Raw genomic sequence first — 18,638 nt, 5'->3', positions numbered from 1 at the left:
TCTCCAAATAGATCCTAAGCACTAAACAGGGATGTCTGTGATGCTCTCATCCGGTGCTAAGCCGACATGGAAGTGACACCAGGGCCAAGTAACACCACTGCTATAAATAAGAGCGGTTTCATCTCCAGCTCCCAGTTTAGGGCACCCCACTCTTATAAACCAGTGCTGCTGTGTGTTTAAAAGGCCAGCAATGACGTGCTGTGGAACAGAGGAGAATGGGATAAGAGCACTGAATCATTGAATCATTGGAACACATTTAGGGGCCATAGTAGAGGGAGTTAAAACCAGTTTAAGTGGTTTCCCATTAAAGATGAGATGTGAACTTTAAAGGTCTCTCCATGGAAGTGCGCTGATTGATGTGTTTGTGGTTTGAAATCAGCCAAGTCCAGCCCAGGGGCCAGATGTAACATTGAACATTGGTGAGCATGGAGAGCCAACAGTCATGATATTATGCATTAAGTCTTATCATTAGATTATGTGTATGTGCACCTATATGAAGTGTATTCAGTCGAATGAGAACCAGAGATCATGGTGGTTAAACATAAATTATTGCAAGTGAATCATTTTACATTTTTAACCCAAGTTTAAGCCTTATATAGTCAATTCTACTATGCCTATCACTGTCACAAGAGAAAAACCTGACCTGGCTACTGCAGTGTTAAAGGTGAAGTTGGAAAAAATAACTGGAAACTTGAACAGTGTGACAGTCACATGCAAATACAAACACGGAAAACCCAATTTGCTCTTTTACTTGAAAACACAGCTTGTTACAGCCAATCATGGCCCTTCAAAACAAACAATAGGTTTTGGATTAGTTGCTATTATCAATATTATACACACCCACAACAATAACAGAAGAGGGACTTCCTTTGAGCACATAGATAAACACTACTATGTTGCTGTCCACTTGTTGCTTTGGTTAATAGTTATGCAAATATTTTCTATAGTTCATGTGACTTTAGAGAGGATTTTGTGGCTCAATCAATTGGAATGTTAAACCCACAACATGTACTAAAAGAATAGCATGGTTGTGTCTATTGCACAGAAAACATGTCCTTGTTGTGACCAGGCTGTCCACAAATCTGATTCTTATAGGCCTGGAGGTCAGCATGTGCCTGCTTGTTTCCATGGAAATTTTCCTTTTACTAAAACATTCCACCATATGGCATAAAACGTATAATGTTTCAACTAAAGTATGGGCTTAACTTTCTGTTTCTATGAAATCATGCAGGTGAAATGCCACCTCCAGAAAATTACATCCTGTACCTTTAAACCAAACACCTTTAGTCATTCTATCAAAGTATAATTTATAGAGAACAACAATGTAGCCACTTGTTGATGGTCTCAAGTTTTCTCAGTCACGGAAAACATACTTTTGTAATACTTTGATTTTAGCAGAATTTATTTAAAATATGTCCACAAAGAAAAAAGTGCATAGAATTAACAACTTGAAACCACTCAAAACCTTTCCTTTCAGCTTGGTCACTCGAAAGGAAGCAGTGTGGTGGTTTTCTACTGAAGTCGCAGCACTCAACCCTGCTCTGGATAGGCTTGACTGGGTCGAGATTGGAACGGGCTGATAGAGACCGTGGGAACCAGTGGATTCCCAGGTGGCCATTTTGCTTCTCCTGTGACAAGTCCAGCCTGAGAGAGAGGCTCATTTCCTGTGACAGTGGCGGCATGCTGCTGCTGGCTTTAAAAGTAATATGCACTGACCCCTTAAGACCTTGAGACCACACAACCTTGGTCTCAAAATAGCACCCCTAAAAGGAAAACACTGTACAAGGGATAATGAATAGACCGCATGGGGCCTCCTTTCTCCACTTGTTTTAAACTCATTTTCTTGACATCATGCATTCAGCTTTTCTTTGGGTTTCTGTCTTTTTCACAATGGCCTTTGAATTTCCAAGAGTCTGTCCTCTTAGTCACTTCCTGTGCGGTCAGGATTACATCATCGTCTGCTTCAAGACTTCTTTATGCTAGGGCCAAGTATGGTTAAATCACAGCCCGTGTAAGGGGTAACTAAGGAGAGACTTGCGGCAAGCCAAACATGTAGTCATACTAATACCATGGAGGAGCTACAGTTGGTTGGACAACTGTAGCTAAGGGATTTTATGTTTGTGTTGTGTGCTCTTAAATCTTAGCTACAAGTTTAAAGAAGCAAGATAAAGTGTTGGGAGTTGACTTTGATGAGAAAGCTCAGCGTAATGGCCTCTAATAAAGAGTTTCGACAAAGGAGAAAGTATCACAAGATCAAAGCAGAGAGAGTTGGCTTGGTGAATGAAACATGCTAGCAACTCGATACAGGGCAGTTTACGTGGTCCGGAGTACAAGAGGCCAGGTTTCATGTTTGAGTGGTATTGTTGATGTAAATGAGAGAGGCAAGGCTAGAAGTTCAGAGCCGTAGGTAGAGAGCAGGATCCTTACGATAATGTCAGAGAAAAACAATCATGAATTTCAGGCAGGGCTCCCTCAGGAACTATCTTTTGAAGTGGGGGAAGAATAGGAGTGAAAAGATTTCCAAGGCTATCTCATCTTCTGCTGTCATATTTGCATCATCAAATTTAAAAATAAAGAAGTATCATACAGTATCGACTCAATTGGAAAGTAGTTTAAATGGTGACACAAAATTTCCCTTGTGGTCAGTAGGGGAAAAAAAAAAAGAACAAAAGGGAAGTAATAATTTGACTTGTACAATCCAGTTTCAGAGTGTGAAATCAGATTAAAGTGTCTCTCACATGTTTCACTGGTTCTGCTATTTTAAGATATTTTGTTATTTATTGTTTAAAACTTAGGGTTATATAACTGGGGGCCCATTTGGTCACAATATGCCTGTCATGATAACAATTTCTGAAGTACAGTATATACTGCTTAAGAAAATATAGATGATAAATGATAATATTGAACAAATTTATGCTACTGACATAATAACCTTTAAGTAGAATTATACCCAAAACACAATTCTAAATGTAAAGTATGCAATAAATAAATAGCATAATGAAACACTTAAGTAGTTTGTTTGTATCTATGAGTCAGAAAAGTTATGTATTCAACCTTAAAGCTCAAATCTAATTGTAGAACAGGAAAAATAACGAAAAGTTCACCACTAGTACTAACAAAAAGTACACGTGATAAATATTGACCTTCAAAAATTATTGTTGAGATTTGAACTTGAAAAGCTTCACATCCATGTAATACATGCCTGTAAAATATCCAATTATATCTTACAATACAAAATATGAAGCAATAATTATCCTTACAGTGCGAAATTTGATTTAAAAAGTGCCACAGATTTCAAGTTAGTTAAATTAATTGTATATGCTCTTTTCAAATGCCCTCCCCTCTTTCCCTATTCAGACGGAGTATTGTAGGAAAGGGTTCAATGACCTCTCTCAGGCAACCAGCTGATTTTCATCCAGGCCGGGGGGAGAGCCAAAAGAATGTGTGGAATGCATTGATGTTCGGAGACAAACAACTGCACTGTGTCCTCCCCGAAGCTTGATATGTGAAAGAATGAACCACGGCATAACCACGCAGACTCAATGGCTATACTCTCCCCTTATGCAACCACTATAAACCCAGTATCTTAAAGTTTAACCCAGCGATGCTAGACACACCTTTCCTTCCTTTTCAACATTTGATTTGGTCCATTGAGACAGTGGTTTTAAAACAGAAACAATTGTTTGAACTTGGCAAAGCTGGTTTTCAGAGGCGTATATGACCTTCCCTGTCACTGCGTGCACAAAATGAAACAAAGCAATACCTGATGAATGATAATAAGTTAGCCATTGTGCGACTTGTGAGAAAATGTGTGCAAACTTAATAAGGTGCCGCAGGTTTAATAACACGGGCACAGATTTTGGATTCCCTCTCCCTGGAATAATCCATGGAGAATGTCATTAGTGGTGCCAGTATTGTAGTCCCCCTTGCACTGGCTTGTGATAGGAGTGAAGTAGAATAGATGCTGCTTTGTATCAGAGCTATTCTCTTTCTAAGGTAATGAATACTGGACAACATACTAAGTCAGTGGTCAGTTGACCAATATATTGGTAAGCCATCTCTCATATCTCTCATAAACATTCAAGATCAGTAGACTGAGGTGGTTCACTAATGGTCACATTTTCCACCTTCAAAGCATTCATAGTGCTTTACATCAAGAAACCATTCACACAGACATACACCAGTGTATGCAGACACTGACATAGTTCAATGTTAGTACTGATTAATGCTTCTTAATAGGCCCCAAAATTTCCCAAAATCTGAGGGCAATGAACATTAACCTTGTGTCAAAGTTTGGACATTCTGTTTTCGTTGGATTTGGGTGTCCTGTACAAACACGTGGATTGGACTGTTGTACTGTCAGCAGAGGAATCAGCTGAGAATCAGATGACTCACTCATCTGACCGATGACTTCAACCCCATCCAAGTTTACGCTTAAGTTAACTTCCTTAGTAATTCCACCCAACCTCAAAGTTCAATCCCTTACCTACAAAGCTACAGTCTCTGGTGTCTAAGATGCATACTATGTTCATTATACAGACAAAGATTTTCAAACTGACACTTGCAGCTCTAGTTTTCTCACTGCTTTTCTCAAACTTGCCCTCACCTTATTAATCCCAAACAGTCAAGTAGGGACAACTAATCAAGTGCTTACATTTCAAACAATATTGAAGGAATAAAAATAGCTTGAAAATCTAACTTGGTTGTTTTATTCATGTTGAAAAGCCATTCTCTTTAAACTGCAGGGGGTGGGAAAGTGTCCAAGCAGTTTTGGACATAACAATAGTAACATCCTAGGCAATCTCCACTTATTCAAAGTGGAGACAATAAGTTATGATTTTCATGATAAAACAGACAGGGACAGTACAGGTTAGCACTTGGTATGTTTTAAACTAGGTGAACTTTTGCATATTTATAATCAGACAATAAATCTGATTTAAAAAGTGAAAGTGAAACTAAAATGTTAGATGTTACTAGAGTTTATGCTATTTGAACAGATCACACAAGATGCACTCTCTATTGTACACAAATACACACCATGTCAGCTTACTAATACTGATGCTGTGGTCAAGCTAAAAAAAAAAATATATATATATATATATATATATATATATATATATATATTTTTTTTTTTTTTTGTCTATTCAAATTATCAAATTCCTTTTTATTTTTGATGAGCTATTCAATCTTATTCTGGTCTCCTATACATGCATGCCCATGAGCGAACCCAAAGCAGAAGAAGGAAGGGCATGCGGACTGTATAAAGGTCACAGAACTCTTACTGTAGATGTGCAGTATCAGAAAATGACTTCACTGCCCAATAATCTGATAGTTACAGTCCCATCTTTTATATTACAACTCACTTAATGAACTTCACTGTACTCCATTTTTTTACAGCCTCGCCCCTCCCAGCCCCATAAAACGTGAAGATAAATGAGACACTTTATAGGTCAATTTACAGCCTTGATTTAACCACAGCTTAGCTCTTTTGACGACATACACCACGTCTAGACATAATGCATTGGCTGCTAACCATTCTATAAAACAGATTTGACACAACTGTATCCAGACAGCATCACACATATCTAAAACACAGACAGCTTGCACGTCAATTAAGATTACTGCATTGTCAGAAATACATATGTGGAGGGAGAAAAAAAATCTGTCATCGTGTCAGTGCACCTTTGAAGTACCTGTCTCTATTTGAAGTCGTAATGTCAATCCCTCGAGATAATTAAAGTTGGCGGTTACGGATCCGGGCTTGCAGAATTGATGGATACACCCGGTTAGCAGTGTGAAATAACATACAGTAGAAGTCATGTAAAAGCAGCAGGGGTTAGAGTGACAGGGACCTCAAAATCTGCTTGTAGGACCAGTCAAGTTCAGTCCTTGTGTTTTGGTTCTGACACAGTGACAAGTTCCCTCAGAAAAGCTTTTATCTCAGGCATATCAGGGGCGTATCAAAGAGCAGAGTCGGCAGGGCGGTGCACTGTCAGGGCTCAAAATGGGATATAGCCTTCAGCAAAGAACCACAATGGGAGTTTCATTGTGGAAGGCAGGGGTTGTCTGCAAAAAACAAGCTCTAAGACAGGGCTGTTGGGGTGACTTTACATGAAATTTGACAGACATAAATCAAGGAGAAAACCACATACTTTGTTAAAATATAAACATTTGAAGCTAGCACTAGAGATGTGGCTGTGTCTTGCAGTGGTAGCAGAACTTGACCTCTTGTGGTACATGGATGACTACTGTTTATTCAACCATTACGCATTCAGGATTACATTTACAACATTTTCATAAATTATTTTATCGATCTCCTGAGATAATATTTTATAGTTGGCTGTAGAGGGTAAGAGATTGCAACAAACTGTTTCTTATTTACAGCCCAAAGAACTAATTTTGTCTATTTCCAAATCCTAAAAATTAAATCAACCAATTCAATACAACTACTCTTTGAAGTTAGATTTAACAGCATCCTATATATAGAAAAAAAATACTGACACAAGTTGATACACTATCTCATTACACTGATCCATGTTTTTTTTCCCTTTTGCAAGCTAATTTTATGTATACTCATGCTATCCACATCACTGACTTAATTGACTCTTTGCTGAGGGATCCCGGCTCGAGCCATCGGAAATGCTCAATCAATACGACATGGTCCGAGTGACATCTGAGCTGCAGCTGACCTCACTCTGCTCCTCCTGCACCAGATCCCATTTCCACAGAGCAATTTGCCCCTTTGCCAAAAACCAACACTGGGGAGGAGGGGAGAATTATTTACCCCAGAGCTCCATGGACAGGCCAGGGAAATCTATTTACCATTATCTGGCTGTTGTCACTTTTTGGAGGACATGTACTCAGCATTTCGGACTCCTGCCCATAATGGCTAGCTGTTTGTCAGTGGCCAGTCGCAGTGGGAAATCCCAGGGGATAATCTATGTGCCCGTAAGTGTGTGTGTGGCTTTGGAAGAGCACAGCTAACAGGAAGCAAGGCACCCCGGGGCCATCTGCTCCCTGCCACGGCTCACATGTCAGCCTGTGACAACACGGCATTATTGATTCACACTATCACATCCGCATTGTGTGTGTGCGAGGACCGGCCGCGTGCGCCTCTGCATACAGCCTTGTGTACACAGACGTTTTTGTGGACAGCAAATAACTGATTTACACCACTACATCCGCTTTACTGTTTACCTGGCTGTGTGTGCTCAAAGCCTGCAGGTGAAGGTCGTCCCCCTCACCTGGTTCACGTAAACTGTTGATCTTAAAACTAGGGATGTAATGATATCCAAATCTCTTAATACAATATTTTCACAATATGCATCTCATGGTACTAATATTGATTGCAATATTCTGTGGAGGCTAAAAAAAAATTGGAATATGACTTTTTTTCCCCTTTTAAAATACCTTGACCAGCCTTTGGTTCTGTCATAACGCATAGAATTAAGACTGATAAGTGCTTAACAACAGTTATTTCTTCTGTAGTCTGCACTGATTAGGAACAAAGCAAAAAAATTCTATGTAGTTCCCTCTGTTTTTAGCAATTGCTGCACCATAACAATTAATTTAAGCGAAGAGACTTGTAATTCAATATAATGTGATGGCCAAAATATTATTGTATTACTTTTGACAATACAGCATCACAATATTTCTGTTTATTGTTACATCCCTACTTGAATTTGGCTTGTCTGTATCACATGTTGTGAGATAGAAAGCAAAAGGGAAATGGTAGATGAAAGGTGATGGAGAAATTGCACTTTGTAGACATTACACACCTCTTTATCCATGTGCTTATGCAGTTTTAATCCAGAAATAATATAACAATGTTTAGTATATTCACAGAAGATTTGTCTCTTTGCTGGATATCACACTGTGCATTGCATCTATAGTGTTACTGCATACGTGGGTTGGTTGTGGCATCCTCTGGAAAGCCCCTAATCGCTGATGCAAATCTGGGAAAATCTGAAATGACTGAAATGAATTTGAGGAAATAGTATGAGGTATTATTATATTATATTAGATATTATTATGCCCTCATAAACATGCTATCCAAATTGCATGCTGATTTTCATAAGCAGCTTTATTTTTGTTTACTACTACACAGCAGCTACTACAATTATACACTGCTACTGTTGCACAAGATGTCACTAGACACCATTTTATCAACATAGCCCAAAAATGCTGGTACAAAGATGTGAGCCGACCCAATAAGAGTTATGTAGGTTACAATTACTATGCAACAGGCTATTCAGTTTTACTCCCCGCTGCTTCTAAAATAGAGGTTGACTTTGTTGCTGTGAAAAAGAATTACAAAGTTCCAAGTCTTTTGGGGGCGTTATCCCTAAAATATCTCCAGTAGCTAGACAATGGGGGGTGGACCGTTTAACCTTGCCCTATATTGATACACACATTTTGCAAGCATGTGTGCCCAATGGCAAAGTCAGCTGCATGTCTCTGTTGGCCTCTCATTATCCACTCCCCACAGCAGCAGGATAAGGTGGAAAATGCTTTTATCTGACAACTTAAATGGCTAATTAGCACGTTTTTTCCATGCGGATTGGCAGCTGGCTTGTAAAACAGTGGTGGGATGCATATGCAATAGTAGGATTAAGGGACCACACGGGAGCTAGTGGTAATGATTCTATATTTAGCAAGCTTCTCACATGGCCATGCATTTTTCAGTGCTACCTGACACTCAAAGTCACGTCCAGGGGTATTAGCATTGTTTGTGTGTTGCTTCATGCATGAGGATACTTGGCACGTGGCTTGCTGGGATAACATGGATCGAGTGGGGATGGAAATAAAAGCAAGCTTCGACCAAAGAGACATCCACTCAGTATCCAAGTTTCTTTGTGATGTATTATTCATCAGACCATGCTTTTACACTGGCCCTGCACGTGTCGCTAGTCTGGATGTACATATGACAAAGTAGGAGAGTTGAAGTACTGTTATGATCCTCCCATTGCAGATACTGTGCTTCATTTTTGGCATTTTTATGTAATAAGGTAAGATTTGTAGAGGGGAGAATAGATCACTTCTATGGCTAATTATTAATTAATTCTGCTATTTATTTGTTGCTGTTCGGACTTTTTAATGACATTGTATTTAAACATTGGTTTACTGGGATTTTCCTGCTTTTGTTGATTTCTCTGTAGCAGTAAATCATGTTTTAAAATTTCTAAATTTGTTATTGGGACAGGCCTACTACTAATACTACAAAACAGCATCAGGTGGCGCAGGGGCAGGGGCTAGCTGTCTTGCATCACAGCTGCAAGGTTCCAGGTTCAACTTCTGGACCTTTTTGTTCATGTGGAGCATGAATGTTTCTCACAGGGTCTGGGTGGGTTTCCTCTGGGTTTCCCCCATCAACCCAAAACATGCACCATAGTTCAAATCCTCCAGCTAAAGTAGTCCTGACCAAGCCTAGCACAAGATCTTTTGATAAGTCCCTGGGTGCTGCAGTGTAGTGCCCACTGCTCCTGACAGGTACCCTTGAAGAATGGGTCAAATTTATATGGACAATAAAATACCTTAACCTTAATTCTATAACTAATATCCTACTTACAGTGCAACAGAACTCTAATAAAACTAATACTACAACTACTAAGGTTGGAATAAGATACAAATAATACAAGATCAACTTGGATGGATATTTGAAGGTTTTGACATGATTTATAAATAACTTCATACAAGTTCATTGTATTTAACATTTTTATAACATCATAATCCTGACAACTATAACTTACCACTGCTTGAGTAAAAGTATCTACTTTCCACTTCCTCATTCATCTGAACTATGCATTAATAATCTGAATACAGGCCTGGCTAGCACGTGGTCCTAGTCTGTAAGCAGGAAACCACAGAAAGCAAATGCCATATTAAAACAGTATCACACTCATGTAAATGCAGAGAGACATGAGCTAAGAGCAAAACAGACCTCACATGCACAGTCACACACGTGAGACGCAGCCATACGCCTACAGAAATTCCTCAATAGGGCCTGCTCCACTGACTCCAGCGTCCAACAAAAGACCTAATCACCCACACCCTTCTCTGGGCCAGGAAAGAAACACCCAATCCGAAAACATTATTTATTTACAGTTCCACAGAAGACATTCAAGGAGGAAGGCTGGGAATAAGCACAGCACCGGATAAGGATAAGGAAGGCAGTGAGGTCTTTGGATGGAGAAAACTAGTCTCCAAAACAAAACTAAAAATTACATCCTTCAACTAAGTCAGCAGTAGTGTTGACAAAATGCTTGAAGCATGTGAAATAGTTAACATAGCATGAGCATGACCTTCTTCTGGAATGCAGAAGAAACACTCATCGTCTGATCTCGCCAAGCAATTTAAGGATATCGACTGCTATTGATCATGATGACCAGAAGATTAATGAGAATCAATTGTGACTTAGCATATTTTAAATAACATAGCTTGCAACTGGTTACACAAGATAGCACTGGACTTACTATACTTCATCACTCTCAATGTATATTATTAAATCAGTTTCGGGGAATTTGTGCATTTGAAGCAGTGAACTCAAAATAATTTGGACGTATATAGAAAATGTTTTAGATAACCTATTCTGAGTACAGATGCAAGGGAAGAACTATCTTTATTAATGTTACATCATATATAGCATGTGAATAACAAGAAGTGTGCGATGGTTTAATGGTAAAGGCTATTAGAAGAAGCCTCATAACAAGAACATCCCAGGTTCGATTTCCAGACCATGTTGAATGTGCATGCTCTCCCTGTATCATGGTGGGTTTCTTCCAGTTCCCTTCATCAATACTGAGCACACACAATATCAATAATTAAATTCAAGATGTGGAGAAGGGTCAAGAAGGGTCCATCACCCACTGCTTCTGTCAAGATGTACCCACTGCTTCTGTCAAGATGTGAAGAACAGGCCAAATGTATAGTTAAAGATTTCCCAATGGGTACAATTAAGTGTACATTTTGTTGCCTTTTAAAGGTGCAATATGTAACTCTTCGGTTGAGGGCCCATCACCTGCTTGTTTCTATAGATATGTCATTGCTCTGTTCCACAATATGCCATTAAACAGCTCTACCTCACATTTATTCAATTACAGGTGGTTTTACTGCTCAAAAATACCTAGTAAAAGAGGCATTCTGTGAGGGCGGTTGCTTCTCCACAAATCTGGCCTTTAACTTGGTCTGGTTTGGTCTCCATGAAGATACTGTGAAACATTCTATACAAAGCAATAATATCTTCACGGGGAAAAAAAAAGAATTTGATGGACCCTTTATCAGAAAAGTTACACAATGCACCTTTAACACCAACTTTCTAACACAATGTGCAATATTTCTTTCCATTCAAACAGCCTTTTTAGCTACAGAACCTTTCACCCACATTCCACTTTTTATACTTTGCATTCCTGGAAATAATGATCATACCTAATGCTTGGTACTCCAGTTTCCCTGGACCCTAAATATGTGAAACAAAACCCAGGCTACAGACAGCTTCTTGCATCTGTAGGAAACAATTTGGAGCTTTAAGTCGCGATGGCAGATGGTGGACTACTGCATAAAATAAAGGGGTACAGTACGGGGGGGGTTTCTTGGCTGCTCACACAAGAATCCATTGTGGCGTATGCACTTCTCATTATTACAGAGCGCACATCAAGACAAAACACTACTACGGAAATACCCTGAAACAGAACCCTGTGATAAAATTCCTGCTATACAATTATCGTGTGTGATTTGAAATAATGGGCGGGACGCTATTTGCATGAGTAATTCTTAATTTGTCTGTCTGATTGCTGGAAATATGGAAAGAGTTGACGCCAGGCTTTAATTTGTGAGGTGATGAATTGCAGATGAAAAAATGAAATGCTATGTTTACATGCAGAGCACATTCAGACCAGGCACATTTGGCCGAGAGATTTCTTTGTACAAGTTATAATCACGACAGAGATGTTGACTGGGGCTTCACACTGGCTAATGATCTATTGGTCTGAGTGTTTACCAATTGTGCTAAATGTTTGCAGTGGTAAATGTTAATGAACTATGCTAATTTACTTTGTACAAGATCATATTTTTGGCACGCAATTTGTTTAAGACAGATCCAAATGAAAGTGTTTGGGCACAGGCTGCATAGCAAGGCTGTCTTGGAGCTTTCAATCATATTTTAATTTACTTGCTCCCTGCTATAGTAAAAAAAAAAAAAAAAGAATTCTTACAAAATTACAAATTTATGCATTAGACTAAGACAAATCCTTATCATGCTATGCAGCTACCAAAAACCCATATCATAAAACATATCAAAAGACAACCAAAGCAAGCTAGCAACACAGTGACAAGTAATAACTGGTTTAAAAGGCCTACACATTTCTAATCCCTAATGCTTGTTTACTGGGTGCAGCTAAAAAACCTCTCCCGCAATGTAATTACAGAATAGAGTATACCATTTAGAGTCACCAATTCATCTCATGCATGTCTTTGGACTGTGAACGCTAACCACTCTGCCACTATGCCCCTTTGGCAATATTTCTGCTTTGTTCAATACCATCTCAGTTTACTAAGTGAGAGTGCATAAAGATTTTTCATTAATTCCAATGGCTGCAGGACACAGTGATGTAAACTACCATGTTTCTACCCACGCAACACAAATTGGATGTAAGTGGAGTTTTATCGAAAATCGCTGCATGCGTTTCCTTTGTGACTCACTTTGTTTGGGTTTTCCCCCACTCTACTCTGCCAGCTTGTCACCTATATGGAGATTAATGACTTTGCTGGCATTCTCACATCCACTCAAGCTAAACTAGGTTCTACAACTGGGGAGGTGTCCATAGACCCGTAACATGAGGGTCCCACGACCGATTGTACAGGGAATCCCCCCACAGGACCCAGTCTGGCTATGGTACATTGTCTCCCACCATACACACACCCACACACACCCACACACACACACACACACGCACATGCAGACACACACACACACCTGTACTGGAGAAATAGGCCACCTGGCTAGTAGCATTCCTCAGAAAACCTGATCCCACTGTGAGCGACTTCAAAAACACTTTTCATCCGTATTAACCCTGCACCTTCTACAAGACAATCCGCTCTCCAAGGTCGAATCTGGAGAACGGCAGAATCAATTTAAGGTTCCAGACATGAAAGTTACACAGAGGTCAGAAGATTTTAGGCTAAAATTAAATTACAGCGATATAATATATTGTAAAGCTTGGGTTGCTATGGTGATGTGAAGATTGTATTAATGCAAATGATAATAAACTTGTCTCCCAAAAATAGCACAGATATTAATAAATCTCAGTATATTCCATGTTAGTTAATGTAATTTTGGATCACGACAGATGCAAGACACCAACCTGTTTTTGTGATACAATACAGTTCATGCACATTTGCTCTGTGATTGGCTGCAAAAGACCTGTCACGATAATTACAGTATCAACTTATCGTTCACTATATGAAAGCTACAGCCATACATTTGGGGGCTCAGTATTTATCATGTGTACAATTTCTTTGTAAAAGTGAACAGATTTGAAGTGTTTTTGTTGTAATACAATACAATTTGAGCTGTAGAGGGCTGAATAACTAACTGCTGTAGCTAATTATTGGTTCATTGATTGTACTATTTATTTGTTGCAGCTAAAGCCTTTTGAAAGATACTGCATATTTAAAAATAGTTTACTGGGATTATCCTGTATTATTGTTATTGTGTCAGTGGCATGAAGTAGTTTCAGTCTTATCGTTTATCACAGTTTATATCTGTAACAATATATTGCACATCAAAATTTGTTATCGAGGCAATCCTAGCTGCAATCTTTACCTGAGTCACTACTATAAATGTACCTTGTCATTTTTTTATATATATTATTTTTCAATGTACATTGTGTGTATATATATATATATATAAAATTATATTATATTATATAGATATATATTACAGTATGTACTAGTTATGCAGATTAGTGTCTCAAATTTCCTGTTTCTTTACCCTGACCTGTGCATTTCTAACTAAATTTAAACCTGACCACTTATTTGGTCCAAGTGCCATACGTTCATCCAATCAAGTGTCAAGCATGCGTTTTCTGAAACCACCAGTTCCTTCAATCTCTCCATGAATTTGCAGACAGTACCTGTAAATAAACAAAGGTGGACCATGTTTAGGTGAAAAATACTAACCAAGTGCAATTGTCCCCTTGATTAGAGCAATTTTGGCCACCGCAAAAGCTGAGAAAGGAGATGCATTTAAACAGGTGGAGACAAACAAGAAGATAAGCATGTCTGGAAGCTGCTGTTACTTACAGACAGGTTTGTTTACCTTTAGAAAGTATAGGCTAGGATATCCAGTGCTGCCGATGCTAGACTCAACAATGTTTAGTGCAAGCTTCTATTATAGTCTGCTGTCCAGACTCCAGATGTCTAATTATGACATACTATTAACAAAAGAAAATCTCTATTTTAGGGAAACCATTTATTCAGTCAATATCAAAGCCCAATATAATGTATTGTGTAATAAACCATTTTAAAATGAGAATCAGCCAGAAAAACTGTTTTTTTTTTCCTGACAAGACATATGGTGGTCCAAATTAGAAAAAAAAGTAGATGTAAATATGCAGTGTGGTTTTAAGTTTTCACCTCTTTCAAATATTGAAGCCCCCTCTTAAATAATATAATAAATAAAGCTTGAAGCAATATGGTTCCAGCAACAGATGGACATGGAATGCATGATCCCTGACAGCAAATATCCTAAAAAAAAAAAAAATCCAGCAAAACAAATTAAATCCCTCCTGAAAGTTAAATCAAATTACATATTTATAGCACATGGACTTCAGACCAATCCAGCCAATGCAGTTCCAATGAAATGTACTTGTTGCCTTTTTATATTATTGTAAACAGAAAGTATAGCTGTCCAATCCAGAGTCTCATGAAATCTTCCTAGACCAGACACAGCAATACTACTGGTTTGGCAAAAATAAATAAAAAAGTTATGTTATGTTAGCCTTCTTAAATCTAATATTGTTTATCTGAGTCTAATTCAGAACACCACATTTATTTACTTTCAGTGTTTCCACTTCCACAATATCTACCTCCAACAATGAATGCCAGATGCCCTTCTTGAAGCAATATCCTATTTTTGTATATCTGTATGTTTGAGAGAGTGAAGGAGGGAATTCATATATACCCACCCAAAAACAAAAATATAATATAATATACTATAATAATAGTGTAATAATACTTAGGTATTTTATTGTTATGTCGATACAAATGTCCTAAACATGTAGGAAAAAATTGGAAAAAAGTAACACATCAACATATGTGGCTTGTGATGTCATAATTAAACAACCCAATGGCTTTTTAGAATGGGGAAGCTTGGTTACACAAACTCACTCTAGACAAAGCCAGTGCCTGCAGTGTCAGTTATTAAATGTCAGGTAATAACTGCAGCCCACGACTCAGGAAATTCCCGACCTGAGAGGCAGTCAAATGAGGATAAATCAACCTAAGTGCTTGTTCCAATCCAATATGCCCGCTAAACCCAAAAATGATCCATTGTAAAAGCCAGATTACATTGAACCAAAGTAATTTCATTAAAGAAAACCTACTGAACTAAACATGGGGTCATATGCTTTTGAATAATCCTAAAATAATCCCATCAAATAAACACTATTTGTGTCTCTATGGGAACAGCGGAACAGCAGACAGAGAAGCGTCTGCAGTCGGCTGGAAAACGCTAGACTTGATGACCTACATTATTGTGGTGCTATAGCTGGGCTCACGGGACTTCCAGCAGGCAATCTCACCATGCCAGCTTCAAGGCACAGGTCTAAGAATCAGACAAAAGAGTTCCCGTGCAGAAAGAAACCCAGGACTGCATGTTAAACACAGAGGTTCGCATTAGCAGCGTGTTACCTTCAGGGCCCTCCCCACTGTTGGTTCTCTCTTTGAAATGGGGCACAACCTGGCACCTCCGGGGGCCAGGCACGCACTCAAGGGGAATGTTAAATGGTCCTCCCTTTGAGATGAAATGTTCAGTATGAATCATTGATGACCCCTCCCACCCCTCCCTCCAAAAATACAAAATCCAATCCCTTCAGGCTAAATGGAGGCAAAATGTTATGCTCTGATCAAAAGAGTTTTTTTGGTTAATTTGTAGCAGATTAGCTTTAATGGCCATTGAGCCTGTAGAGCTCTTCATTGGGAATGTGGCTGGAGGACACTCAATTTGTCCAGAAGTGCACTTTTTAGATGTAGTTAGATGTAAAAAGTTCACACAAATTAATATCTTTTGTAATTCATGCATTAATGTATTAAAGCTGAAAATTTTGGTAATTGTTCTATTAATCTGTTGTGCCACTCTATGCAGTCCTGAAAGAAGTTTGCAGAATAAAAATTACTGATATCATCTCACTTTTCTGTGAAATCAATTGAACATATATGAGACTATTGAGACGTGCCATTATTGCATTCACAAAGGCAATTGCTCTAATTAAGCTTCAGTATTCTGGTTACTGTATAGCCTATTGGTTCCACCTTCAGTAGGCTGGACACAAGGCAGACTGCAGAGCATCTTTTTTTTTTTAACTTCATAATAGGCTTGGGCTTTCTATACTATTATGGCCAGGGGGCTACACATTAGACTAGGCTAGAATGTAAGCTTATACTATAGACAGTATAGATATAATTATAGAGATATACATTTATAATATTTCATTTTATATAAATGTATATTATTTTTAAGTACATTTTGGGCAACAGCGACCAGAGCTGGATCGAGTCCATCCATGACCAGAGGCCGAACACATTAGTCCAATGGTTGCCCACGTGCTGATATGTGTCTGGCCCAGTTTCCGCTGCACCCATGACCTAAAATCAGACCCAAATCACACTCGTACGCCTAGAGCGCAATTCTTCCATACGTTATAACATATGACGAAATGTACTAGGAAGCGCGCTCCTCCGAGATCGTTCACCTATGCTTCCTCTATGGATAGGACTGAACTCTATTTCTACGTGCCAGCAGAGCGTGGGGAGGTGTGACACAGCTCTGCGTCGGATTGGTTCAGCAGATTTGACAGCCACTGTTGAGAGCGAATCAGGGTGGAGTAGTACAGAGGCCGTACATCTCTGCGTAATACCAAGATCTTACTATGGATTTTGTTAATGGTTAGGCATGGTTGGGCCAAATAGGATCGCGTGAAAAATGACACCTACAGCACACCGGATCGTAATGTGCTCATAAACCAGTCACAAACACTGGAAGACTTCATAAGCAAAGCGAAATGAGACCTACCCATCCCCCGTTGTCTTGAATCCAGCTGTTGAGAGGTCCATTCAAATACTCCGTCATCCAGTCTGCGATGTTGTCCACTTGGGATGACATGTCCTCTTTGGATGCGCACTCCACGCACACGGTTCCACCAAACTCAAAAAACGCAATAATCCTCCCCCAGTTCACTCCATCGCGGAACAGTTCGTCTATAACCTCGGCGAACCTTCTCTGCGCCGTGGAAGATGTCAGATACAGCTGCCTGGACATCTCGGTGAAGTCGGGCTGGTACAGCCTCTCAAGTTCATCCCCAGCTTCGCGCAAGACTCTGTGGATGGCCGCGTGTGGGTCGGTCGAAGTGGAACGCGAACACAGACGCTCTTCGCGGCACCGACGATTCACTAAAGCCGGAGAAGATGCAACTATTGACCCGTTATTGGCGACGTCTTCATCCTCGGCGTCTTCGTGAAAGCCCCATGCGAAGCCACGTTTAGAGAGTTTATGGCAAATGTACTTTTCCACAATATTGCGATTGCAATCGTTCGCCATTGCGGGTTAATTTGGCACTTCAAGAAGAGAGTTGAAATCCTAAATCAAACGCATCATGGTATAATAAAGTGAGATGTGCACTCTTACGCACAGGAGAACGTTGGCCTAAATAGGCTTTAAAAACTCCCAACGCAATCCAAAAGATAGCTCAAAATACTGCCAGCAGCAGCGGTGTTCATTTCCCGAATCCTTGGAGCGACATGGGCGACCTTCTTTTTGCATAGAAATTAAATATGCGGAAGAAAAGTGTAGACCTGTGTGCACATCACCCAGACGTGAACCACAGCGAAAAAAAAATGAATGGTGGTCAAAGTTGAAAGCCGCCGACAGTTTCAGCCGCGTGTGCACGTCCGGGTGTGTGACTGTGAGCCAGACAAGGTCGGACTGAGCCCTTCTCGGTTCCTCATATCCTCCTCTTTCCGTGCTCCCTGCGCGCCGCCGGCCGTGCACTCCGCGGTTACGCGTCCTGACGTCAGCGGCAGGAAGTAATGGCCTCCATCCATGCTCACACATCGCTCATGAAAGCTGCAAAATCATGTCTGGATACATATGGTTTGCCTCAGCCCTATAAGAAATATTTGTAGTAATACTGCGATGGACATGAAACAACATAGGCCTACTTGAATGCTTTGCATTATGAGAGAGATGATTCATGGGCCTATTTGAATTTATAACAATGTTTTTAACTTCTATGATTATGATTATGACTGTTATTATATTTCTGTTGCTGGACATTCATTCCCCTTAAATTCATACGTAGGTCTGTAAGTTCAGGCAGAGTACAGTCCAGTTCCCAGAATAAAGTTGTGGAGAGACCCCCCTACAT

At 39.5% G+C, this 18,638-nt stretch overlaps 1 protein-coding gene across 1 annotated transcript in view; it reads right to left on the bottom strand.

Annotated features, from left to right (window-relative positions):
• Nucleotides 1-18,228, bottom strand: part of bcl2b (BCL2 apoptosis regulator b) — a 32,805-nt gene extending 14,577 nt beyond the window's left edge. The window contains exon 1 of the mRNA XM_055152059.1: nucleotides 17,288-18,228. Within this exon, the coding sequence (XP_055008034.1) occupies nucleotides 17,288-17,812 (525 nt within the window). The 5' untranslated portion in view covers nucleotides 17,813-18,228. The remainder of the gene's footprint in view (nucleotides 1-17,287) is intronic.
• Between the last annotated feature and the right edge of the window lie 410 nt (nucleotides 18,229-18,638).

The sequence above is a fragment of the Boleophthalmus pectinirostris genome, unplaced genomic scaffold, assembly GCF_026225935.1.
Source record: "Boleophthalmus pectinirostris isolate CB_2022bp ecotype Guang Dong unplaced genomic scaffold, ASM2622593v1 HiC_scaffold_16, whole genome shotgun sequence".
NCBI classification, from domain to species: Eukaryota; Metazoa; Chordata; class Actinopteri; order Gobiiformes; family Gobiidae; genus Boleophthalmus; species Boleophthalmus pectinirostris.
This window is presented reverse-complemented; position numbering and strand designations above follow the sequence as displayed.